This window comes from Coffea arabica, chromosome 2c (genome assembly GCF_036785885.1).
Source record: "Coffea arabica cultivar ET-39 chromosome 2c, Coffea Arabica ET-39 HiFi, whole genome shotgun sequence".
Lineage (NCBI taxonomy): Eukaryota > Viridiplantae > Streptophyta > Magnoliopsida > Gentianales > Rubiaceae > Coffea > Coffea arabica.
The window spans coordinates 4,989,519-5,016,236 of NC_092312.1; the positions used below are offsets into that span (position 1 = coordinate 4,989,519).

General features: G+C 36.8%; 2 protein-coding genes across 3 annotated transcripts; both read left to right on the top strand.

The window, feature by feature from the left end:
- The first annotated feature begins 6,961 nt into the window (after positions 1-6,961).
- Positions 6,962-9,039, top strand: LOC113730326 (uncharacterized). Its single transcript, XM_027254958.2, has 5 exons — positions 6,962-7,452; positions 7,569-7,645; positions 7,799-7,835; positions 7,962-8,073; positions 8,175-9,039. Exons 1-5 carry the CDS (start codon positions 7,152-7,154, stop codon positions 8,806-8,808), a joined length of 1,161 nt encoding a protein of 386 aa, XP_027110759.1. The 5' UTR covers positions 6,962-7,151; the 3' UTR covers positions 8,809-9,039.
- A 3,857-nt stretch (positions 9,040-12,896) lies between these two features.
- Positions 12,897-26,417, top strand: LOC113725355 (UTP--glucose-1-phosphate uridylyltransferase 3, chloroplastic-like). 2 transcript variants are annotated; one of them, XM_072073796.1, is made up of 18 exons: positions 12,897-13,572; positions 13,669-13,952; positions 14,821-15,001; positions 15,368-15,517; positions 15,665-15,826; positions 15,937-16,109; positions 16,181-16,247; positions 16,892-17,058; positions 17,867-18,025; positions 22,653-22,744; positions 22,844-22,938; positions 23,867-23,944; positions 24,105-24,200; positions 24,605-24,679; positions 24,756-24,847; positions 24,932-25,094; positions 25,393-25,453; positions 25,992-26,417. In XM_072073796.1, the coding sequence occupies exons 1-18, from the start codon at positions 13,198-13,200 to the stop codon at positions 26,102-26,104; spliced, it is 2,583 nt and encodes an 860-aa protein (XP_071929897.1). In that variant the 5' UTR covers positions 12,897-13,197; the 3' UTR covers positions 26,105-26,417. The 2 variants fall into 2 exon arrangements, with proteins under 2 accessions (XP_071929897.1, XP_071929896.1); XM_072073795.1 differs by having other exon boundaries at positions 12,897-13,952.
- The last annotated feature ends 301 nt before the right edge of the window (positions 26,418-26,718 follow it).

The following is a 26,718-nucleotide window of genomic DNA, read 5'->3' on the forward strand; positions in this document are numbered from 1 at the left end:
ACACACACTCCAGTTTGTATTGCTAATTATGGAATGAGGTGATTGAATTTGAACGAGGATATGGAGCCAACGAAACAGGCAGGCAGTAACATTGGCTGTTCCTAATTCTAAAGCGGTATTAGGAAGGAGTCATTTGGTTCTGGGATTCTTTAGAATTAGCTTATTTCAGTTGTCACTAGAATGCACTGCACTAGTTCCTTTGAGGAAATCTTCATCAGCATCGGTTATTTGAAACACGATTCCCTTAAACAATTATTGTCAATCGGGATCATTACTGAAGAAATCCTTTGTTTAGTGTTAGGAGTGTTTTTATTTTTTCTTTCTTTACTTGGGAGTCGTAATAACTCACAGTATTGTGGATGGTGGTCCTCCGGATAAAAAACTTGCCATTACGAGTGCAATGTATAGGCGGGCCATTACGAGTTAAAGAGCTCATTGCTGGGGATTAAAATACTTGAGCTGACAAGGATGCTAATGAAGATGGGTAATTATATATATGTATGTATAAAAAAGAACCTTGGTTATGTGACAACCGGTTCGCGACCTTTGCTATCGCGGAAATTACTTGTAGAATGAAATAAAGAATGCCAATTTGTCGGAGTACGTCGCTTTTGATTATAATTAATGCACCATACGTACATGATGAGCAACACATTAAAATAATACTACTCAATAATAGGAGTGAAATGGAGTGTCAGTAAAACATTTACATAAAATAAACGATTTCCATTAGACAGACCAAATAAAGGTTTTTCAACAATTACTTTATAGGCACTCGTTAAAACACACACATGAATACACATTCCATTCAATCTATCATATATATATATATATATATATATATATATATATATATACACACACACACACACTAAGAATTGCTTTTTTTTTTTGTTTTTTTGTTTTCCCTTACGTTTACACGCTTCTTCTAATTAATTCCCTTATATTTATATGTTTTTTTAAATTAATTTTATACTTTTAAAAATCCAACATCTAAAATACATCTCAGCGGGTATTTACGGGGCATCCGTTAATAAATAATAATAATAATAAAAAAAAGCATGGGGAGAAACTGATCCGCTGGGCACGGGCAACCTGTGGAATCTCTGGCTTACTCAAGGAGGCATCTTGTGCAATAACAAATGAATTGTTGTGTGCTGGAACAACGTTAGTACGACATTAATCTATAGTTGGCGGCCACTCTTTGCAAAGATCCACAAATATCTTTTGTGAAAGGCTAGTCTTGATGCCGTCAACGACTTGTCCGAAACAATACTTCTACTCCATTACACTACGTGCTAATATTAGATCTCTCTCTCTCTCTCTCTCTCTTGTAAGATTAGTTGTAGCGATGCGCAGACGGTCCTGGACGTGGATTGGACGGAGCCTAGTGCCTGCTTTAGAAGTTACATGTTGCGGGGGCTAACTCTACAGTCTCCAGTTCCATCCTTCCACCTCTAACCCCAGCCACAATCCACCAACCAACTTCTCTGTCCCTGTGTTACTTCTTTTATGTACTGTTTGTACATTATAACTAGTAGTTCATTGGCATGATCAGGCTTACGTGCTGCTTCAGTCTAGTCACTTCCATAAATCAGATTTTGGAAGAAAATGGATTTTTGCTATTTCAACCTGGCATTAATGCACCGGGAGGGATTTTAGTACTCATTCTGTTTATATTTCCACCGGAGGCCGCCGACTCTCACCAAGTCATCATCTCTTTTTCATCGCGCTCTTCATCTGTATACTAACATCGGAGGAAAAAAGATAGGCTCCGTTTGGATTAGTTGTTTTTCAAAAATAACACTGTAGCATTTCATTTTTGAAATATAAGTCCGTTTGGATTAGTTGAAATACAAACATTAAAATAAAACATATTAAGAATGGTTAATTTACAGCAACTTAATAAATAGTTCCAATCGAATTTTATCCTGTAATTCAATTGTGTTTACTCGGATTAATGGTGGCAAGTCAACGTATGAATGAAGGAGATGTGTTAAGAAACAAGTGCAATTAAATATTTGATTCTTACATATGGCTAAAAAGAATTTGAAAAGCAAACTAATAGATGATGATCTTATAATTTACTTAAATTAAGCAAAGTAATCTGGGAGAACTTTTACAACCTCATGTAAAAGAATGTGATTGAAGAACCATTAGGAATAAATATTTTTGGAGACTCTTTTACAAAACGTGATTGAAGAACATGAACCAATATCAGGAATAAATAATAATATGATTGAAGATGATTAAAAAAGAAAAGATATATATGAGTCGATTGACTAAAAAATAAAGAAGGTACGATTAGTACAAATCTATATAAGGTAGGTCACTATTAGATTTGTTGAAATTGACTACAAATAAGAAACCATAATATAAATAAATAGGAAGCCATAATTGAATTGGGCTTGGGTTATGCAGACGGTAGGAACATGATTTTTTTTTTTTTTTTCTTTCTGTCATTAAAGGATAATAATACATTACAGTTGTGACTTTAATTTGTGGTGAAGGTACTAATATGCTTTTTCCAACATATCCCGCAGCTTAGTAGGCATTTAAACTAGCTAGGGTTCCTTTCGAATTTTTAAAGTTATTGGTCTTGGGATCACATCAATAACAACCATCATAGCTACCACTGCTGGTGAGGAGTCACTGACGTGGGACACTGGAAGCAGAGTAGACGAGAAATGCCTTTGGGATAATATTCCCTCATCCGCCATGCATACGTCTTCAGCCGATCAGTGTATTTTAACACCGAATTATTCAACCCTACTTAATTCAATACTGCCATCGTACGCACTGGCCTTATGCTGGAACATAATTTAGGTTTTGCATGGAAGCATATGAGCCAGTCGATTTCAACGAACCCCATACCATCCACGGCATCAATTGTTTTTGATTAATTTGACGAATGACCATTCCATATTTTAAGACTAGCTAGGATGTGACGCTGAGAATAAGGGAGAATATTTGATTTATGCATATGCCATACTAGTAACACATTAAAAATTGTAGCAGTTGTGACCCCTTTCTCCATCTCTCTCTCTCTTGGCTTTATCATGAAACTTCTTTGAAACTTTGATGGCGCAAGTAAGAAAGATGAATATGGCTGGCATGCATGTATGATGATCCATGCATAGCCCATCTTTGCTTATTTTTGGGACCTTAGGGAATTGTTTATAAGGTGAAATGACAGACATACTCATTCTCAATGGATTACAGATCCGCATTAATTGCTTCACGAACTTCAAGTATGATTAAAAAAAAGTTAGAATCAGCAATAGAGAAATAATTTCCAGAAGAAAACATTGGTACTGTTGGGGGTTGACTTTACAGGTTGGGTGCTTGAGAGTGAATCCTGCAGACCAACCTGTATTTTAATAATCTTCACAAGCAGGTCCGTCCAGCTTGTCCTCTGTTGAGTGTTGAGCTTCAACTAGCTACTACTGCAGTCTCCCATATGAATGAGTGTATTCAGGGCCATAAGAATTCTTTCGCGTTCAAAGAAAAAAAATAAACCAGGTTCTTGTGACCATTCGTTAATTTTTGGGGAAATCAATATAGGCCAACAAATTAAATCAGGCTCTCACATGACTAAATTTGATTCTTATTTTTCACCCAAAACAAAAAGAAAGAAAAAAAAAAAAAAAGGACCCTTGGCTAGGTCTTCTAGCTAGGGTTAATGAGCTCTCTCCATTAGTGACAGGTATTGACCTCTTTCTGACCTGAAAAAAGAAAGAGCATATATACAAGAAAATACTACTTTGGTAAGGTATGGTAATTATCACATCAATATAGATATAGCTTTTCTGCTTGGACGGCAACAATCTTCTGAGACTTCAACTTCTAATTCTCAAGATACTCGTGAGAGGAAGTGTTTAGAAGTTGAAAAGGCAAAAGCTTTATGTCAGCAATATCAGGCGCATATTGAATCCTTGGGGAACAGTCCACACGAGCAAAGAATAATGGGTTTCATGCAAACGAAAAACCCGCCCAGCCCCACGGAAACTTTGGTGAAAAAGATCCATGCCATGAGTGCGACATTTAACATTTTCAATTTGCTTGCTGGAGCCATTTATAAAGATCAGATCAATGTTAAGATCCTCGTGAATCCATCCCATCGCCTTCGAGTCTTTCTTGCCTCAAATCTCTTTCTCAACACTCAAACCACCCAAAAAAAGAAATAAGAAAAAGCAAAAACAGTAAAAATATACATATATATATATAGAAAAGAGTTACCAGAGAACATGGTGGCAAGAGGGGGTAAAAAAAAAATTTTTTTTTTTGAAAGAAATGGCTTCAGGTATTGGTGCAGATTGCAAGATTGATGAGTAATCAAGGCGATTCATGAATTGTCGACTAAACTCTATAGGAAGGAATGCTCAAAACTCTGGCCTCTCGATTATTATTCCGTATGTTAAGACATCAACTCTTGCGTAGAATGCCTTACTGAATTTAATCCCTCTCTTTTGGTAGTTGTAGGCGTGCTTTTTTAGTCGGACTATATTATGCCCGCATGGCTGGCTGCTAGTTCTGAATTAGAGAATTCTCATCGTGATTTTTACGCAAAAAGGTACTTCTTTTTTTACCGCAAAGGGACTTAAATCGACGTTTGTTTCAATCTATTTGACGATCATTTTGTATCCACAATCGAGCTCTATGGACGTATCTAAATGGCAAAGTGGCATTCACTAGTTGGCCCTCTTCCCCATCAAAACCTAAACAGAGAGGCTAACTAAACTAGCTGCAGACAAATGACCCGCCAGTTACAACTCGCGAGATGCCCGCAAAATATAATTGCTCCACGAACATAAATTTGCTCAGTACTCCGAAAGTTATTCAATTTTAGCTTGACAGATACCCCTCTCACGTTGACGCCATCAAAACAGTGTCAGAAATCACCATTTTTTAGTATTTAACTCAACTCACCAAGATGCTTCAAAGAGGGATCAGAGGATCAATAGTCCAAAATGCAGGTCAATATTGTTCAGAATCTTGATTCTTGGGATTGCATGCATGAAGATGACCCCAGATAACTATACAACTTGCAAAGTCTTAGCAGTGAAGATAGATAAAATGGAAGGACATGGCTTCGAAGGCAGAAGCCTACCAAAACAATCCAAGAAGGAGACAAATCCATGATTCTCGACGGACAGACAATGCGAATTTTCTATTCTTTAGGTAATAGCCACTGGGATTGATCGAAGCCTGGTCCAGAATACACATGCGCGACCTCCCTAACGCGCCTTCATATGATTCAAGAGCCATTTCTTTTATCCTATCCAGTGAGAAATCGAGAAACTAATCTGTTTATGGCGCGTGGAAAGGATACAAAAGATGTATGAGGCGATGAAATTTGTCAGTTTCAATACGTACATACTACGACTTCTTGCAGCATTGAAGTGACCGAAGCTGCACTTTTAATCTTTTCAACTTAATTAAGAAAATAAGTACTATAAAACAAAGTTCTCCTTTTAAGTCCCAACTTGTTAAGTAGTTAGACTGCAATTCTTCTTTGTACATTTTCAGAAGACACAATTTGTAGAATAAATGCTCTATTATAATTAACCTTCATTACTGTTAAAATTTACTATAATGTGAACGGAGTAATATATATATATATGCATTTGATTGACTCCATTTGCATATGAGTTTATTCTAAGGGGCTAAGTTATTAAGGGATTGATGATGAGGAGAATTTATGGTGTTGGAGACTTTTGTGGCACTCAGTGCCCAACTTGTGTCAATCTACGGAGCAAAAAGATAAAAATCGCTTAAATGCTCTTAAATAAGTACTGGCACACTTTCTTCATTTCAAACCGAGCATTTTAATTTTTACTTAATTGATTGTATTTACTGTTCATGCAAAAAAAAAAAATTCCCAGACAATTGCTGCTACGTGATAATTATGTGAGCCTAAACTTTGACCCGGTAACGTAACAATGAGCTCCCACTTTACCTAATCAAGCAAAAGAGAATGTAGAGAATTAATGTTCAATTTTTTTGGTTGGGAAGAAAGAAGCACCACAAATTAGAATGTTAAAGTACGTATTAATTACGAGTTTCCTCTCCAAGGCTTGCACTAATATTTGCATAACAATAACTGAGCAACTTCATTGCCATACTATATATGCTTTGAAGCCAATGTTTAATATTTTCTGCAAGAATAACGACTGGTATACATGAGAATAGGGCTGCAAACGAATCGAGCCGCTCGCGAGCGGCTCGAGTCAAGCTCGAGTCGAGCTCGAGATTAATCGAGCTCGAGCCAGCTAGAGTCAAACTCGAGCTCGAACTCGAGCTCAGAATATTAAGCTCGTTAGCTCGCGAGCCGGCTCGCGAGCTTGAGTATATATATATATATTTTTTATTTTTATTTTTATTTAATAATAAAATTACGTATATTATATATATATTTTTTTATTTTTTATTTTCATAGTGAAATTACGGATATATCCTTAATATTTTATTATTTATTCAGAAAAAAATATTATTTTATTTATTTTTTGTTAATAAAAATATTTTTTTTTTATTTTTTTCGAGCTCGAGCTCGAGCTCGGCTCGACTTGATTCGAATCGAGCTCGAGCTCGAAAATTGCCAGCTCGTCGAGCTCGAGCTCGAGCTTGGTAAAATTTAGTCGAGGCTCGGCTCGATTAGCTCAAAACTCGACTCGGCTCGACTCGTTTGCAGCCCTACATGAGAATGCTTAGGCATGTATGTGGAATGTTTTGCTTACACCAACTAGATTATGCTGCTGCTTTTATTTCTCCACCTATAATAGTTGTACAAGTAATAATTTACACATTCAAATGTTACCATTCATGCACATGCACCCATGACATCACGTTCATGTAAATCCCACAACTGTACCAAAGTAAACCCCGGGGGGGGGGGGGAGGGTTGTGTGTGGGGGGAAGGGAATGAGAATTGTTCTTTATCTGCCTATTTAAGGATTTTCATTCCCAATTCTAGCAACTTTTGCTGCCACAAGTTATCTACCATCTTCTCAAAGAAAAAGATTTCCATCTACTTCTGGTCCGAGAAGAGAAAGGCAGAGACAGCTTTTAATCACTTGCCTTTCAATTCCTTGAGGATCTCATAAACCCCTAGAAACTGGTTATTACAAGATCATTAACTAGTTATAAAAGAAATGAAAGAAAGTAGCTGTAGCACGGAAGATTCCAAGACCAGCCCGACAACTAACCAACGACTTGAGGACGATGAAGAAGATCATGAGGATGATGATCATCAAGAAGACATGAACAACAACAGTACAAAGCCTAATATCACTGGTACCAGCTCTAGCAACAGCACGGTGGAAGAGAATTCAAAGAAGCCTGCTTCTGGATCTGTTAGGCAATATATACGTTCCAAAACTCCCAGGCTCCGGTGGACACCCGAGCTCCATCTCTGCTTTATTCATGCTGTTGAAAGACTAGGAGGACAAGATCGTAAGTAGCATTAGCTAGTAGTTTTTCTTAGAATTTGTCGCCCAACCCATACAACTATATATGTATTGATGATATTTCGTAACTGTGGTGTGGTTAATGGTTACTACTTGTTGCAGGAGCTACTCCAAAGTTGGTTCTTCAATTAATGAACATTAAAGGTCTTAGCATAGCTCACGTCAAGAGCCATCTTCAGGTAATCACAAGACTAATTCCACTATGCTTCAAGACTCAAGAGGGCTTACCTTAATTAGCTTCCTGGATTTTTTTTTTTTTTTTTTGGGTTCTTATTAGAGTCAAATTTTCGGCTAATAATTGTTAACATTTTTTCACAAAATTGTTTAATCAGATGTACAGGAGCAAGAAAATTGACGACCCCAATCAAGGTAACGTATTTCGGCTGCATCTATGACCTAATACGTCTTGGAAAATTTAGGGTTTCGAACAGGGTTTTCTTTAATTCATCTTTGGCCTGTTTCTGACTGAAGCCTTTTCTGTCAAATCTTAAACAGTCATCTCGGAGCAAAGGCTTCTTGCTGACAGTGGGGATCACAATATTTATAATCTCAGCAAACTTCCGATGCTTCAAGCTTTTGATCATTTCTCTAGTTCCGGTTCTTTAAGGTGTATACGAATTGCATAAATGCCTACTTACCGCTACTACCAATTTAGCATCATTTAGGCCATTCATGTTGATTTTAAATGTTTGTCTCATCTTTTTCAAGATATGGGAATACTTTCTGGAACAGTCGGCAGACAAATTACCATGGTCCTTACAATTATGGAGGTCCTCCATCAAATTTTACTAGACATGGATTTGGAACTGCTGACAAGTTTTTTGGGAGAAACAATGTTGGACATCTTTATGGTTCTCATGAATTCAACGCGGCTAGACAATCTTCATGGAGGAATATTCTTGCTAATGAGAACGAGACCCAATTTTTTTCCGGTCAAAGACCTTGGCGAACCCAATCTGGGACTGGGACGAGTTCAAATGTAAAACCAAGTCTGATGTCGCAATTGCACGATAGAGGGAGATCAGAACAAATTAATGCTGATTTTCGAGGCCCTCTTTCTCCCGGCAAAAAACCACATGCTGTTCAAGAAGGGATCAACTTACTGAAAAGAAAGGCCTCAGCAGACTCCGATATGAATCTTGACTTGAACCTGTCTCTACCAACGCCAAGGCAAACAGACGAGAGAGATAACAGAAGATTGAAGGTTGATGGAACAGATAATTCTTTATCTCTCTCTTTATTCCCGTCCTCAACACCAGTGTCTAGCAGAAATTTAGAGGAAATTCATGGTAATACTAGAAAGCATGCGAGAACGGCAAGTACCCTTGATCTGACTTTATGAACAAGACAATCAGAAGTGAGATTCTGAGGTACTTGTCATTTGTCAATACCTATGTCAATGTGCAGAACTTTGTCTTATACTACCAGTGTGCAAGGTAAGGTCATCAGTTTAGTTTTGTTTTATTGTCAGTTTCTCTGCATAAATTACTAAATATTTAGCCTTGGGATGCTAATCTGTGCAAAAAAATAGATTTTTCTATGAGCAATAAATTTATGCATTGGATGTTGAGCATTATCAGAAAAATAATGTAGATTTTAGTTTTCAGCTAAAATATTTATGATCATTACTATTATTTTCTTTTTTTTTTTGGGAACTTAGAAATGTTGAATTTCTGAGATAAAGCAGTTTAAAAGATTTTCACAATCACCAAAATTAGTTTATTGAAATCAATCCGTCAACTATGCGAGAAATGTATTGGCGTGGAGTTGGATCGACTATCAGTATATGAGTTGCATTCAATATATGAGCCCAAGGATTTCCTTTTCATTTTCCCTGTCTGAAGATATTTAATAAGTTACAAGGTACACCTCCTAGTTAGGATTTATATTTTTGACGATCATCTTTTTGTACGTTCGACAGAAAACACCTAATAAATCTTCATCATTTTCAGTTTAGGAGAGATTAACCTCTTCCAATGGGGGACTAAGTATCTAAATTATCGAGTCAAAAGAATTATTCCCCTTCTCCATACTGCCAATACAAAAGGAATCATATCAATGTTAGTCCTCCTCACTTCACATTTCTTGATTTAGTACCAATGCAAAAGGGTCATAAGCACAACGCAGTGACAGTGCTAATCATGGCCATCACCAGTCTCATGATTTTGTGATATGGCACCTTGGATTGAATCCTGAATGGCCGGAGTATTTGCGCTCTTATTAGTTAAGGTTTTTCTGGGGAGGAGAAAGCTTTATGATCAACAAATGAAAGTCAAGAGGAAAACAAAAGCAACTAAATTGTATATTATCTGTCACAGTGCTAATGATTGGTATATTTTTCAGATTGATGGGAAATTAAAAATTTTTTGTTGGAACTCACATAGTTAATCAACTCAAGGTCATTTCACAACAGTGGTTCAATTCGACATAATTAATTATCGCACATTCGGAATAGTGCTTAACAACAATGCTGTTGATGAGTATCATCATACGGTAAGCAATAGATTATGATTATCAGAAGGGTACCAAGTATTACCAGCTTCCATCTGTCTATATCTGTGCGTTAGTGTGTGTGTGTGTGTGAGGAAGAATGTTGTGCATTTTCTACAGGCATAAGAAGAAGCATCACACATAGACTGTTGTAGCGTTTAAGATGCTGCTTGAACTTTTTGAAAGAAATTCCAGGCAAAATCACTTTAGCATGCATAATCCTTGGAAGTGGAAGTCTTTAAGAATTTCGCTGATAGTAGTTGCTTCTGATCTTTTGGTGGGTGGTTCATGCATTTATAATAGAAAACTTGAAGTACGTACACTGATTCATGGCAGATCCGCTTTTACAAAGAATTTTTCCAGTTTCTTGGGTGCAGCAGTACTCAACATGACAGATTGGCAATCATTTTATACACATATATGTTTTCCTTTCCTATGGCTAGTATCCACATTGCAATGGAATCAGACATTAGGTAAACAGGGGGTAATAAATTGATTTTAAATCGCAAAGCTTTATGGTTGGACCATGACCGGTTTCCATGCCATACGCGGCAAAGTTGTTTGCTCTTCCCAGTGGAGCTGTTGTCTTGGAGGCAAATATTGAAGTAGGGATAGTTTTCCATTAAAGTTTTAACCATTAACAGATGGCAAGTAGTTATTTCCACTGAATGAAACTCCACAAACTTCATTCTTCCCACCAAAACAAGTGGTGTTTGCACAATGTTACAGATCCCTCAATCATCGCCTAAACTGAAAAGGATTAAAAGGGAATCCATTATTCACCTGAGTGCAGTATGGTATGTATTCTGTAGAATAAATGTCAATCACCCAGAGATGTAATGAACATAAGTACACCCTTTTCAGGGTAAATAAATATTTGGCCAACTCGCCTCATGTAAATTTGGTCACAGGTAAAGTTACTGGTCAGTGTTAGACTTTTGCAAACTGTTATAAAATTCAAAGACTCTGAAGCAGTAAATCCTTTTAGTGTAGAAGTAGCTAGATTTCTCTCCTTTTAATTTTCTTTCTTTGATGATACGTTCCCAATTGGTCAAACAAAAGAAACATATTTGTAGTGCTTGGTATTGCTTGGATGATCAGATATTTACTGGATCCAAGGCAGCAAAACTAGTCAGCAGAAGATTGGCCCTGCTTTGAATTTTTTGGAATTGATAATAATTGGTCGATTTTTTTCCTTAAGGGGTTGCTTAAGAATGTAAAATCAATAAGATGGTCAAGCACATTATAGACAGAAGTTTCTTCAACTATTCTAGTATTTCTCGTCTTGCTTGATTTGCATATTAGTATCGAAACTGGAATCTTGCATGTTGTTTTGCAATTTATGTGGAGGATCCAGTTTGGAGCCAACGGATCTTCTGTCCCACGCTCTATGCCTTTCTCTGTCCCAGTTTTTATTATATTACTATTTCTCCCGTATAAATATCATGTTTTAGTTCTTTTTTATTTCTTTAAGATCCAATAACAATTAATTGAATAAAAAATAAATACAATAGCTTCAAAAAAATAATATATATATATAGTAGAAAATTAAAAAATACAGCAGAAAATTCATAAAAAATGAGATTTTTTATGAATTTTGATTTTTTGAGTTTGTTGAATTTTTGTATTACTCAGTTAATAGTTATTGGCTTTTAAAGAAATAAAAAAGAACTAAAACATGATATTTATATAAAAAAAATAACAATATAATAAAAAGTGGGACAGACAATGATATAGGGTATGGGACGGAAGATCCGTTGCGCAATTTGAAGCAGGCTGCCTGGTAGCCAGCAGGGTTACTGCCACGTGTCACTTTCCCAGGAAGGCATGAAAGTGGAGGAAGCCCTAACTCATCTGATTCGCACCAATAATTCCTTTGCCATGGGCTAGCTGACTGGGCCCAGGATCAGCTAAAAGCCTAAAACTCATCATGTCAGAGTTGTTAAGAACCGTGTCCCGTGAAGCTTGGGCCTGTCGGAGCCGGATTGATCCTTGGTGAGGGTCCTTAATTAGCAATTGATCCCGGGAAACTCTATCCAATACATCGAAGCGTAACCAAAGCACTGTCAAACTCTTTAATTAATGAGCAATCAAGTCAAATTCTATCATCCTATCGACGTCTTGGCTTAACAATGATGTACTTACTATTAATAATTAAACTGAGCTTAAAATATATTTTGGAACTTCCAAAATTTGGTTTGTGTTAATTTTTTATATCAGTTTATGCAATCCCGTTACATACTTTTCTCCAACTTCGCTCCAAGACAATAGTGACCTACACTTGCTTACACACACACACACAAGACTTCATAAGGTGCCATTCAGGTTAGCCAAAAGAGGTTAATTAAATGAGTTTTAAACTCAAAATTGGACTGATAATCCAATTCGTTTTATTTAGTTTTGTCCTTTTTCCCACCTTCAGAGGGATAAAGTTTCCTGGACACAAGCTTTTTCTTTCAATAGCGGGCCAAATGACTACAGGGTCATTGGTCTACTCGACCTCAATTCACCATTTCGAACCTTATTCAGAAGGTTTTTCCGTGCCAACTCCTTCTACCTATACAGCAGTTGAAGCACCTAAAGGAGAATTTGGTCTCTTTCTGCATGTATTTATTCTGCCAGTAATGCAAGTCTTATGCAATGAAATAAAATTTGGTTAATACTAAATCAGTAGATGATGCATTAGTAAACTCTTGTTTGTGCCGTCAACACAAGTTAACTCGATATGAGCTACTTTCTCGAGAGTTCCTTTTCAAAGTCATGCCTTGATCCGTCGTCGTGGTGATGATCGAAATTCGATCCATCTAAATTTTCTTTTAAGCTAAAAGAAAAAGAAACACGTGCTCATTTAGTCATACTTGAACCCATTAGAGAAAGAGTCCCCCTACACCTACACATGTGACATGGCCAAACAAACAAAGGATGCCAATCCAGTTGAGGCCGAAAATACACCAAACCAATCAACATCTCACAACTCAGATGAGGCTCTGCAACAAGACTACTGGTCGATTGGAGCAACTATTGGAAACATGGGGTTGGGGGGAGGGTATATCCTTGCCGCATCTCTCGTTTTATTCCCTCCCTCTGTGCGTTTCCGTTAATTATTAGCGATAAAAATAAAAGAAGAAGGGCTGAGGGATTGATTGAGGCAGGCAGCCCTTCCTGTCCAGTGGCTACTCTACTCCCATAATCTTCACTGCAAAGTGCATACGCACGCAGACTCTGGTTACTTAGAGCAGTAATGGCGGTGACGCCACTGCTTCACCACAACAGCCCCCTCCTTAATAATTCAAAACCTTCACCGAAGCCCCCTCTCCCGCATTTCTTGTCATCGTCTTACCACTCTTCATCTTCTTCTTCTTCTTTTCTTCTTTCATCAATTAACTACTGCCCTCTTACTTCCTCGTCCTTTTCTTCTTCTTCTTCATGCCCTGCTGTATCGCAACCTTCACCGCCATGTCTCCGCGTTTCCACCGCCCCCGTTGAGTACGCCTCCGGTCCAGCTCCCGAATTCGATTTCCACCTGGAACTTGCCAGACTCAAAGCGCTTGGGTCCAACCTCTCTAACTCTACTTCCTTGCCAGACAAACTTCAAGTCCTTGACTCCGATTCTAGGGTTAGGTTCTTCTTCAATTCCGCTTCCGGTAAGAATGAGTTGTTTACGTTTTTTGAGAGTTTGAAATTGGATGACTATCTAGTTTATTTGCTTAAGTGCGCCGTTGCGGCCGGCCAAGAGCACGTGCTGCGTGGGGATGATTTTGACGACAGCGGAGATTTTGATTCTCCCTCTTCTTCTTCGGCCAGCGCATTGAAGAGAGCACTATATGCACTGGCGGAGATGGTTGACAGTTGGGATGTCACTGGTGAGAGCAGCAAGGTGGGTTTGGCAAACAAAATCTCGCGACACGGAGAGGAAGATGTTAACGCGTTCAAGTTACTGCTGAAAACCCTTGGAGACGTTGAGCAGTTTTATGATTGCATTGGAGGTATCATTGGGTTAGTTTCTCCTTTTCATGGTATACTACTTCTTTGGTCCTTACTCATTTCCTCATATCTTGTGTATAGTTAGATTCGGATGCGACTAAACAGGGTGGAAGCCTCTAATCTGATGCCTGAAAACAGAGTTTTAGGATACCTCCAATGTGATATCGGACAAACACAGTTTAGGATGTCTACACTCCAATGCAATAACTGACAATTTCTATTAGCTGCCATCCAGGCGTAAATTACGTCCAATCCAATGGAATGACTGAAATCATGGTTTACCTCTTTGGGATCTTTAAGCTCAAAAATAATTGGAAAAGCACTCTAGAATAGGAACTAGAGTGCCAGCTTTGTATACGAATACTTAAGTTTATTGTGGAAAAACATTTATAAAGTTTTCAATGTCTTGTTTAGTCATATACGTTGTATCAGGTATTCGACTTCTTCTGCAACCCATAGTTGATGCTGGTACTCTTAAATCATTATATTGCTACTTTGCATATTAGTTGGCTACATTTGGCAGTTTCTAGTTTGTAAATATGTGATTCTGTAACAAATGCCAATACTTTAGAGTTATTAATATCTGCTGCATTCTGAAGATCTCATGCTCATCAGTTGAGTTTTATTGTGGATGAACAAAATCAACAGAAACAAGGTGTGATTTCTTAACAAACTCGGGAACAAAAAAATTTTTATTGGGGGTAAAGTGTATCTGGTCCACACTCATTTTTCTATATTTTGCTCCTAGTCATTTGAGATGTTCAAGAAGTGTCTCAGCTGTTCTGCCCAAGATGTTAAAGGTCCACCAAATTTCAGTGTATAAGTGATATTGAGCTTAAACTCTGTCTTGATGACCAAATGATGCTGCTAACTGTTTCAGATATCAAATAATGGTTCTGGAGCTTCTAGCCCACTCAACATGTGAAGAAAAGGCAGTCAATTGGTCCCAGGACAATAAAAGTTCATTGCAGTGCCAGTTTATAGAAATTCATCCTCCTAAAGTACTTGATCTCTCTCAAGATACCGAATATGCATCTCAAGCAGCTCTATGGGGTATCGAGGTAGGTGCTTAATATATATTAATGCTTTTTGCATACCCTAGTTTGTGTGCTTAGTTTAAAAGATGTATGATTTTTTTTTCCCACATTAAGTTATTACATATCATGGTAGACATGTATTTGTTCATTTGAAAAATCTATAATTACTACTTTTCTTTGGAGGGGGTTATTGTATGTAAAATCATGGTGGAGAAAAAGAGGGGATGTGAATAGTGTAAAAACTAACTGTATTGGGTATTTTTGGTACAACATAAAGTGAGATAAATTGTTTACGCCAAAGCAAGCTCTCTCCCTTTATATCTAGTAAGATATTCTGGATCAGAAAGATGGCTGGAGCTCATTTTGTTACAAAATTTGATTTGTCTCCAGGGTTTGCCAGAGTTGGGAGAAATCTATCCTTTTGGAGGCTCCGCTGATCGGCTGGGATTGGTGGACCCTGACACAGGTGAATGTCTTCCTGCTGCTATGCTTGCTTATTGTGGAAGGACATTACTGGAAGGTTTAATAAGAGATCTTCAGGTAGGGAAACAGTGTTTGCTGAGCTTTGGAAACTTAATATTGATTCTGGTTTGTTAAGTAAACTGAATGGTTAAATTTTGGATTGAACATGAAATCTAATGACTTCTATTTAGCATGAAACTGATTTGATATTTTATTTACTGGCAGGCAAGAGAGTTCTTGTTCTTCAAGTTGTATGGAAAACAATGTATTACTCCTGTAGCTATTATGACCAGTTCTGCAAAGAAAAATCATGAACGTATTCTCTCACTATGTGAAAGACTTGAATGGTTTGGAAGAGGAAGATCTAATTTTCGACTTTTTGAGCAGGTTTACAATGGAAAAAAGATGGTTTATTCTAAGTTGGTTTTAGTTAAATTGCTTTTTACAGAGATATATGATTGCTGTTACATTTTGTCATTTCAAATTTATGCTCGCAGCCTCTTGTTCCAGCTATTAGAGCAGAAGATGGGCAATGGATTGTTCGTGGACAATTCATGCCAGTATGCAAGCCTGGTGGTCATGGTGTGATTTGGAAACTTGCCTATGATAAGGGTGTATTTCAGTGGTTTGGCAATTATGGGCGTAAAGGTGCAACTGTTCGGCAAGTCAGGTACTGCTGCAAGAGTCCATAGGTTGTTGAGTTTGAACATTGGGGCATATTTGACATTGATGACTTTGCAGTAATGTTGTGGCTGCTACAGATTTGACTCTCTTGGCTTTGACAGGAATCGGTCTTCGACAAAGGAAGGTAGGAATTGAATCTTTTGTTGGAAAATACATACAAATGTCATAAAGATCTCTGTAGTAGATTGACTGAAATAAATGCTTTAAAAATTCTGGTTGCAGCTAATTGTTGATGTATTTTTTCCCCTGCTCCTCTTTTGGGGCATAGTTTGTTGTTTTCCATTTTCCTGGGGCAGAGGGAAGGAGGATGGGAGGTGTTTACTGCAACTATTGCCGTCGTGCAGTAAATAAGTACCCAATTTTACTCGTGTATGCATCTGTCATGAATTACTTTTATCCATTTCACTGGAAGTATTGTTCCTTATTGACAGACCACATTGAAAAGGAAATATTCTCATCCAAGTGCAGTTGTGGCTGAATATGAATCAAATGTAAATCAGCAAGAACCACTGTTATGTCAACATATGTGTCTTTCTTCCAATTTTAAGCCACTTTGGAGGAGCTCTAACACTAAAAGGATTTCGATTCTTAGGTGCTGGTGTTACTTCTGATAGTGCAACTGAGCATAGTAGGATTTTACCAATCTTTTATCAAGGAAGCCATGTCCTCAAGATTTTTGTGATAAAATAATTTCTTGGAGGGATGCTTGTATTGTTTTTCTGATATACTAATTACTAATGTTCTGTTAGTTAACTACTATTATTTCAGAAATTAGGCTTTGCTTCATGTAGAAGAAACACGGGGGCAACAGAAGGCATAAATGTCCTGATCGAGAAAAGGACTCTTGATGACAAGTGGGCATATGGTTTGTCATGTATTGAGTACACTGAATTCGATAAATTTGGAATTATCAATGGACCTCTTTCTTCTAAAAGGTACTTTTCTTCCTGTTGTTCTTTTATAGCATTACTAACATATTTAACCTTTTTTCGTTCATGTCAAAATTTGACATCGTTTTCTTTTTCCAGACAATCTCTTTAAATAAAAGTATGCTCCAACTTTTTTCCGAGTTTGACACATTTCTTGTCATTATCATTAAATGCCCATCTCTTCATCTGAAAGAGACATGAAAAATTAAGAGTCAAACTTTATCTAAAAGATCATCTGATGTCATACTAAGACTTTTTAAAAGGTGGTATTGTATGGTAATTGAGGTTGGTATCCAAGTTTATCACTGCCCTTACGTATGATGCATATTTGTGATTTAAAGACTTCCTCTAGGTTGCTTAATAGCCTGATTCATTATTTATTGACAGTAAAGCTATACTGGTGTAAACACGGCTGGGGAGAATGAGAATTTTCCTCTTTTTTTTTATCGTCTCGCTTGCATTATTCTTTTCCTTTTCAAAGCTTGCAGTAGCATAGCAACAAGGTGTAGTAGTCACACTGAATATTAAACTTCAGATGATGATAAGAAATTATTCTGTGTGAAATGGAAGGAAACTTCGAAGAATGATTAAATAGTATCTTGCTTTTCGGTTATTTCTGTCATAGGATAGTTTTGTATGCTGAAATGTTACCCACTGTTTTGCAATGTAACTTATAGTTGACCATTTGGTTCTTGCTAGTTGTTGGTAATTCTCTCGGGGATTGTTCTCTTGTCTTGATAATCTGTTTTACCGTAACCTCTTAGCAGAAGATGATAGAGTATTTTCCAACCTGAACCTTTTTCCTTTTGTGAAGTTTGGAGGCAGACTTTCCAGCCAACACAAATATCCTATATGTAGATTTGCCTTCAGCAGAGCTTGTTGGATCAAGTAAAAATGAAACCAGCTTGCCAGGCATGGTACTTAATGTGAAGAAGCCAGTAAGATATGTTGACCAGTTTGGCCTGACGCACAGGTACGCAGATAGGTCTTCGTAGTGTTATTTTATTTTATTTTTTAATATAATGAATCAACATATCTTCTCTTTTCTTCTGTTGCACAAACATTGGATACTATAATGACTGTGTTTTTTTTTTTTTTTCCTTCTTTTGGTGGAAGAGTTAATTTGAAATCTACTTGTTTGCTATATCCCTTGCAGAATTGCAGCACTTTATTTTTGAATTCTGCTAATTGATTGCTTGTTATAATGCTGGCATCTCTTATTTTCTCATTTTGACTTACTAAGTGTGCACTGTATGTGATGCAAGTGTCTTTTTATTCTTTTATCGAGTTGACTAAGAGCTTATTTTCAGCAGCTTAATATCCTATAGTCATAGATTTACTTAAGTAGTACAATATTCTGCTTATAGCTAACAACATTACCATGTAAATGATGGCATCAAACACTAATAATCTATATGATTTATCGTTTTCTAGAAAAAGGAGGAAACAAAGTTTATAGCTTGTAAACCAGAGCACACACATCACTCCTTTAACATGGGAGTGAAGTTTAATCTGTTTACCAGGTGTGGAGTGTAAATCCCCATTGTTCCATTGAATCCAAGAAGTTGTATGAGGATGATTCACAATATTAGTTTTTGTCAACAGGTATCTTGGGAGGAAAACATTTAGTCACTGTATTATGAGTGACTATTTAGTATTTATAGGAGTACAAATCTAATCAACTATTTACAAGAATACCCTTACTAATATTATCTACAAGAATACTGATATTCTCCTAACACTCCCCCTCAAGTTGGAGCATATATATCATAAGCACCCAACTTGTTACAAATGTATTTCACCCTAGAGCCTCCTAAACTCTTGGTAAATAAATCAGCCAATTGATTTACAGACGGTACATGAGATGTCTTGATGACTCTATCAAGCAATTCTTTCGAATGAAGTGACAATCAATTTCAATATGTTTTGTCCTTTCATGAAACACTGGGTTAGACGCAATATAGACAGCCGCCTGATTATCACACACTAAATTCATAGGCTGTTTATGCTCAAATCCAATTTCAAGTAACATGCTCTTCAACCAAACCAACTCACACAGTGTGAGTCGTAGCGCGGTATTCAGATTCTGCACTTGATCTGGAGACAACTGTTTGCTTCTTATTCTTCCACGACATTAAATTATCACCAACAAACACACAATATTCTATGTTCAATTTTCGATTTGAGGCAGAACCAGCCCAATCTGCATCACTATATCCTTCAATATCAGTGTGCCCATGATTTTGATACAGCAACCCTTTTCCAAGAGCACTCTTAAGATATCTGAGAATTCGTATAACAGCATCCCAATGACTAGTACGAGGGGTATCAAGAAATTGACTCACAACACTCACTGCAAACGAAATGTCAGGTCTTGTTACAGTGAGATAATTTAATTTATCCACAAGTTTTCTATATTGTCTAGGATCATCAAGTAATGCACCTTGATCTCCTATTAATTTCACATTGGGATCCATAGTAGTATTCACAGGTCGGCAACCTAACATCCCAACTTCACTCAATATATCTAGTACATATTTCCTTTGATATAAATAAATCCCATATTTAGACTGAGCTACCTCAATACCCAAAAAATACTGTATATGACCTAAATTTTTTGTCTGAAAGTTTGCCTGCAGATTGGATTTAAGTTTCTGGATTTCCACAACATCATCACCTGTAATCACAATATCATCCACATAAACAACTAATAAAATTTTACCAATATTAGAATGTCGATAAAATACAGAGTGGTCTACTCCACATCTTGTCAGATCGAACTTCATAACAACACTACTAAACCGGCCAAACCAAGCCCTCGGAGACTGTTTCAATCTATACAAGGATTTTTTCAAACGACAAACCAACCGTGGATTCTCCCCCTGAACAACAAATCCAGGAAGTTGTTCCATATATATCTCTTCTTCCAAATCTCCATGCAAAAATATATTTTTCACATCCAACTGATGCAATGGCCAATTATAAGTGGTTGCCAAAGAGATAAGTAGACGAACAGAGGTAATCTTTGCAACTGGAAAAAATGTTTCGAAATAGTCGATTCCATACACCTGAGCAAATCCTTTAGCTACCAGAGGAGTCTTCAATCTATCAATAGAACCATTAAGTTGTACTTTTATAGTGTACTTCCATTTACAACCAACAACCGGCTTACCAGAAGGAAGAGGAACAAGATCCCAAGTACCATTTTTCTCCATAGCAAGCATCTCTTCTTGCATAGCTAATCTCCAATTAGGATCATTGAGAGCATGGGTAATAGACTTAGGAATGGATATCGAATCAAGGGAAGCAACAAAAGAAGAATATGACAAAGAGGGACGAGAATAAGAGACAAAATTAGAAATAGGATGAGAAGTACAATGTCTCTTACCTTTACGTAAAATAATAGGAAGATCTGACTTATAGGAGGGCGTCATACCTGGATTTGAAAATTGAGAGTTAATTGGTGAAGTGCATAGCATATCAGGAGCTTTTTCAGCCATGGAACGACGAGAATAAATTTAAAAATTAGGACGAGATAATCGAGTTGTGGTATCTGGTGAATTAGATAATTCAGGTAATAAAAGTGAAGGGATTGGCAAAATAGGAGAAGGAAAAGAGGAACACTGGTCTAACTCACAAGACATACCTTATTTCATAAAATAAGGAGTGGATTCAAAGAAAGTAACATCAGCACAAGTGAAAAAACGATTTAAAATTGGACTGTAACATCTATACCCCTTTTGCGCTCGTGCGTATCCTAAGAAAATACACTTAATGGCACGAGAATCTAATTTATCTACCTCGAGAGTAAGCTGATGAACAAAACACACACTCCCAAAAATACGAGGAGGTAATTTAAATACAGATTCATGAGAAAAAAGGACGGAGTGAGGTAATTAGCCTCCAAGAATATTAGATGGCATGCGATTAATTAAATAACATGCAATTAGAACTGCATCACTCCAAAATTGTTTGGGCACATTCATGTGCAACATAAGTGTCCGAGCAACCTCGATTAAGTGTCCAATTTTTCTTTCAGCAACTCCATTCTGTTGTGGAGTGTCAGGACAAGAGAACTGATGAATAATACCGGACTTAGTCATGGAGGTATTAAAAGGAGTGAAAAAATATTCTTTCGCATTATCACTGCGAAGTATACGTACAGGCACACCAAATTGATTCTTTATTTCTGTAACAAATGCACAAAAAATGGAATATAGTTCTGAACGATCTTTCATTAAATAAAGCCATGTAACTCTTGAAAAATCATCAACAAAGATTACAAAATATTTAAAACCTAACTTTGAAGCGACTCGATTAGGACCCCAAACATCAGAATGAACTAGTATAAAGGGTTTAGAAACCCGTTTATTGACTCTAGGAGCAAAAGAAATACGATGATGCTTTCCTAACTGACAAGACTCACATTCTAGCGAAAACAACGGACTTAAAGTAGGAACCAACTTTTTCAAATTTTGTAAAGACGGATGACCCAAACGACAGTGAATTTCAAGAGGAGAAACAGTAGCAGGACATGTAATCGGACCATTGAAGTTGAGAAAATAAAGACCATTATGCTCATGCCCTCCACCAATCGTCCTCTTTGTTTTCAAATCCTGAATGACAACAAAATTAGGAGAAAAAGTAACAGAACACTGTAGAGATTTAGTGAGCTTACTAACAGATATTAGATTAAAGGGCAAAGTGGGTACGTAAAAAACAGAAGACAGTAGAAGAGATGGGTTAATTTCTACAGTGCCTAGTCCTTTAACTTTAGTGGTAGATCCATCAGCTAAAGAAACATGAGGTAAGGAAGTAGACTCTTGAAAATTAAAAAAATTTTTAGAGGTACCTGACATATGATTAGTAATCCCGAAGTCAATAATCCATGAGTCATTACCTTTTTGTGCTATATGATTTGTACCTTGGTACTGTAGGAATTTAACATAATCTTCCTCGGATATAGTAACAGTCTTTTGGGACCCATGTGCTAAAGAACTTGATTCAACTTGGTCAGTGGTAACCCCATTAGCAAAACTTTCAACCATAGCGAATAGCACTTCAAACAAAACAGCAATCAGAATTCGTGATGAACAGTGCGCCGTGAACACACGTGAACAGTGCCACGATGAACAGTATGCGTGAACAGTATCGCATGAACAGTGCATGATGAACAGTAGCGCGTGAATAGTGCACGATGAATAGTATTGCATCAAGATTTTTGCTAGATGTTTAACCCTAACTCTAGAACTTTAGCACTTCACCCCTCCCACGTTCTGGCTCTGATACCATGTCAACAGGTATCTTGGGAGGAAAACATCTAGTCACTGTATTATGAGTGATCAACTAGTATTTATAGGAGCACAAACCTAACCAACTATTTACAAGAATACTCTTACTAATATTATCTACAAGAATACTGATATTCTCCTAACAGTTTTAAAGGATTTGGTATAATATTCTGACCTGTCAACTTTGAGGCATGTGTTCTTTTTCATCCACGTCTGGTTCTCTTTTGACTAACATTGTTAACACTTTCCTCTTTCAATAAGTTGTTATCAGGATACTCTATTTAATGCTATGGCTTTTTAATTGTCCAGTGTTTCTGGTGGCCGTCTGGAATGCACAATGCAAAATATTGCAGATAATTTTTTTAACACTTACTCATCTCGACATTATGAGGATGTAGAAGGTACTTGAATGTTGACATCTATTGTATGTTGCATTTTTATCAGTTCTTGGGATTATATCTCAGGTATGATTGTGATATAGATTCTGTTGATGACTGCAGAAGGTCTAGATACCTTTATTGTTTACAATGAAAGAAGGAAGGTCACATCATCTGCTAAGAAGAAAAGAATGCATGGGAATAAATCTTTAAACCAGGTGTAGTATCTTGATATCATTTCTCTTTTTTTTTTTCTTTTCTGGATATATTCAGCCTGTCATTCGCTGCCTGTTGAAGCTAGAATTTAAGATGTCGATATACTTTTATGATCTTATGTGACTATTTTTCTCATTGTTGTTCTATATGATGATAGAAGAAGTTAGAACATGTCCTTCCTTTTTAGGAGTTTCTCCTAACTAGTGGTCCCAAACTTTGTTAACTTAGGAGATTGTTGATAATGTCTTGCGTGCAATCCACGACAAAAGTTCATACTCATTAACAAAACATACTCATTAACAAAACTTAAATCATTGATTACATAGAATTGGCTTAACTTGGTTTGCCTAACTGCCACTACTTCAAATGTTTGTCTGTTTACAATGGTGGCATTTCATAATTCATACTGTGCAGTTGTTCCTTCTTTTGTTTCCCTGATTTTTATATCAGATTTAGGCAAACAGAAACTTAAAACTCTTTATGGTTTAGCACAATTTCACATTAGAAATTTGTAATCTGGTTTCCTTTGTCCCATTCTAACCATTTGCTTGTAGTTTGGAAGTTTCATCAGGTTTAAGCTTTATTTAGTCTAATCAAGAGTACGACACTTTAAGAAAGTTGCAACCAGATAATTGTCTGAAATTGGTTAAGTTGAACTAGTTATCATTGTAGAATTTTGGGATAATCATGCACATTAGTTTCCAAGGCCCTGCATTTTATTTGTCAAACCATCATTTTGTGCCTTTTTCCATTTTTCTAACGTCTTTGCAAGCCTACCCAAAATAAAGGTTAATCTCTAAACGTTTGATTTTTAATCTCTTGTTTATGCTTCAGTTTTCCAATTCTGCCTGAAATTTCTGAAGCTTGGATTATGGGAAGTCTTGCATTGTATTACTTATATCTAGAATGGTCTTCATTGCTTTCTTGCAGACTCCAGAAGGTTCTATACTGGATATCATGCGTAATGCAGCCGACCTTCTCTCGCACTGTCAGATAAGCATCCCTAAGGTATTATTAAGAGGAGTATCACTTATAATGTTAGTGCTGAGATTGCATAATTTCAGATTTGTTGCTCTTCTAATCGGATTCAATGTTATGCTTATACAGTATGTCTGGTTCTAACTCTCTACCTCATGTTTTATTAAAGCTATGATTTATCATTCTCCAGATTCTTGGTAATGAAGATTATGTTGACTCAGGGCCCCCATTTCTTATCCTGCTTCATCCTGCTTTAGGCCCTCTTTGGGAAGTTACCAGACAGAAAGTAAGTCTCAATGAACTGATACAATTTGGGTTTCAAACAAAACTGGTTTTTCTCTTTTTGGACTGCTTAGTGCTTGATAGATCTTTCTAATGGAACTTCCAAACTGAGCTTCAACTTGATGCTCAATGTTCAGAGAGTTGTAGAATAGTATCTGAGAAGATCAATTCTTCATGACTGCTAATTTTCTCCTGTAGTTGGGCAACATAACAGGATTCTGTTTCTTTCTTTTTTTTTTTGACCTTCTTTTAGTTGTGAAGATCCTTAATTGATTAAAAATAGTTCACTAACCTATTGTATTGCATATTTCATGGTCAGAATTATTAAAATTTCATTTAGAAAGACTATGCTTTATTTTATGTAATGAAAATATATAGCATCAACCTTAAGTTTGTCTGTTATATCAGTTTCATGGAGGTTCAATATCAATGGGTTCCGAGTTGCAAGTAGAAGTTGCAGAGTTCGTGTGGAGAGATGTGCAGGTCAGATACCTTGGTTGATATTGGTGATTCCTCCTTGTCAGTTTGCTTATCAGCTGATTTATTTCTTTCATTTTAGCTTCACGGAAGTCTGATAATTTTGGCGGAAAACATCATGGGATCTATGATCATTAATGAGAATGGCGAAACAGTACTGCAGTATGGGAAGAGGTGGAACTGTTTGCTACATCTTTCTTCTTCTGAAGAATAATCATTGTGAGACAAGTAACTTTATAAGTCACTTTGCTCATGCAGGTGCGGAAGATGTAAGTTAGAAAATGTTAAGGTAGTGAACAAAGGAATTGACTGGAATTCAGGAGACAACTTGTATTGGAAGCATGATGTGGACCGGATCGAGGCTGTGAAGGTTATACTCCATGGAAATGCTGAATTTGAAGCAATGGATGTCACCCTGCAGGTAAATTCACGTGGACCTAGTGATTGTCCTTTATGCATATTTTTCTTGTCTGCAGGGGAAGTAATTTAGGATGCAAAAAGTTGCATTTTCGAGCTTTATGAAGCTTTACCTTAATGATAAGGATAATGAAGAGTTTCGAAAATTTAAAGGGACAAACCAGTTCAAACGCATTCCTTATTCCGTAAACATCCAGATAAGAGAGTCAACTCCTTGTTAACGAGCATCTAGTGACGGGTAAATAGTTCTGCCAAAGGAAACTTCTGTCTCCTCATACTTTGTTGTATGTTGTTGGATGTAGGGCAATCATCTGTTTGAAGTTCCTGATGGCTACAGAATGAGGGTTACCTCTGGGAAATCAGGTACTACAGTTACTTTACTGTTATATTAGTTTAAATCGCTTCATTTTGTATGAATACACTTTTTCGATGTTTCACAAGGCTAGTTTTATGTTTATGTTTATAATGTCTGTAACATGTTGTTTTCATCAACCTTCTCAGCTGCTATATATAAAGGATTGCATTGTGCATGCTGCAAGTTCCAACTTGTGAGCAGGATAAGTTGCAGATGTATTTTTGTCTAAGATATTTACATTTACTGCTAAATACTAAATTTACAATAAGAATCCTACCATTCTCAACTCTTTGCACCCCCATTGAATAGGTGCAACAGATCCTTGCCTTTGCTAGATTTCCTCATCTTACCCATGCAATAAACTGAAAACTATTTTTTGCCTTTGTCTGTTCTCTAAGTGAGACAAATGTATTGCTATGCATTGACAGTCTTGAAAAACACATCCTGTTGTCCTGTGTCCTATTGAACTCTATTTTTTCCCTTCTTTAAATGAATGGCTTTCTTAATATTGATCACACTGTATCGTACTCGTACTTCTGATTTCAGGTTTACAAGTACAACTAAGAGCTGTTGAAGAAAAATGGGTGGAGTCTGGAAGCTGGTTTTGGAGCTATAAGATAGAGGGCACTCATATTCAATTGGAGTTGGTCGAGTTATAGAAGACTTGCCTCATTTCACTGAATGTTTTGTGAATCATGGTTCACATGAACTTGTGCTCAAATGCTGATTATAGTCCCTCCCTGAGCTGGTGGGTTGAACAGAAGTTCAACCTGTCCTGGTCTATAGATAAGACGCACAAAAGCAAATTGAATCCCTTGTTGTTGAACTAGTTATCAATTTTAGGGATAATATGTTCAACAAGAGTGGAGATAGTCAGTTACAGTATCTGTTGTTTGTATCTTCAGCGTAAAGCATGTACAAGTACATTTTATGATTTTCAGCAATAAAAGCTATTTATCAGTTCTTTTCTCACGATGAGTTTGAAATTCAACTTCAAGAATAATTTAAGGTTATCTTTTCTTCTACTGACAATTTTGTAAACTTAAACTTGGGGGGAATATGCTTCTAGTATTGTCATTTCGTGCTTGCTTCTAGTATTACTTTCTGCAGTTTATTTTTCCGTCTCTGGCATCAAACGTACAAGAGAAATCCCAGTTGTCTCTTTCAACGTTATTTACTCTTTCGAATGCTGAGTTTTACTGACACAATTGGACTGCTTTGTTAGCCTCCTGCATATAACCTGTGATGGAATAAAACAAATTGCCATTTAGTC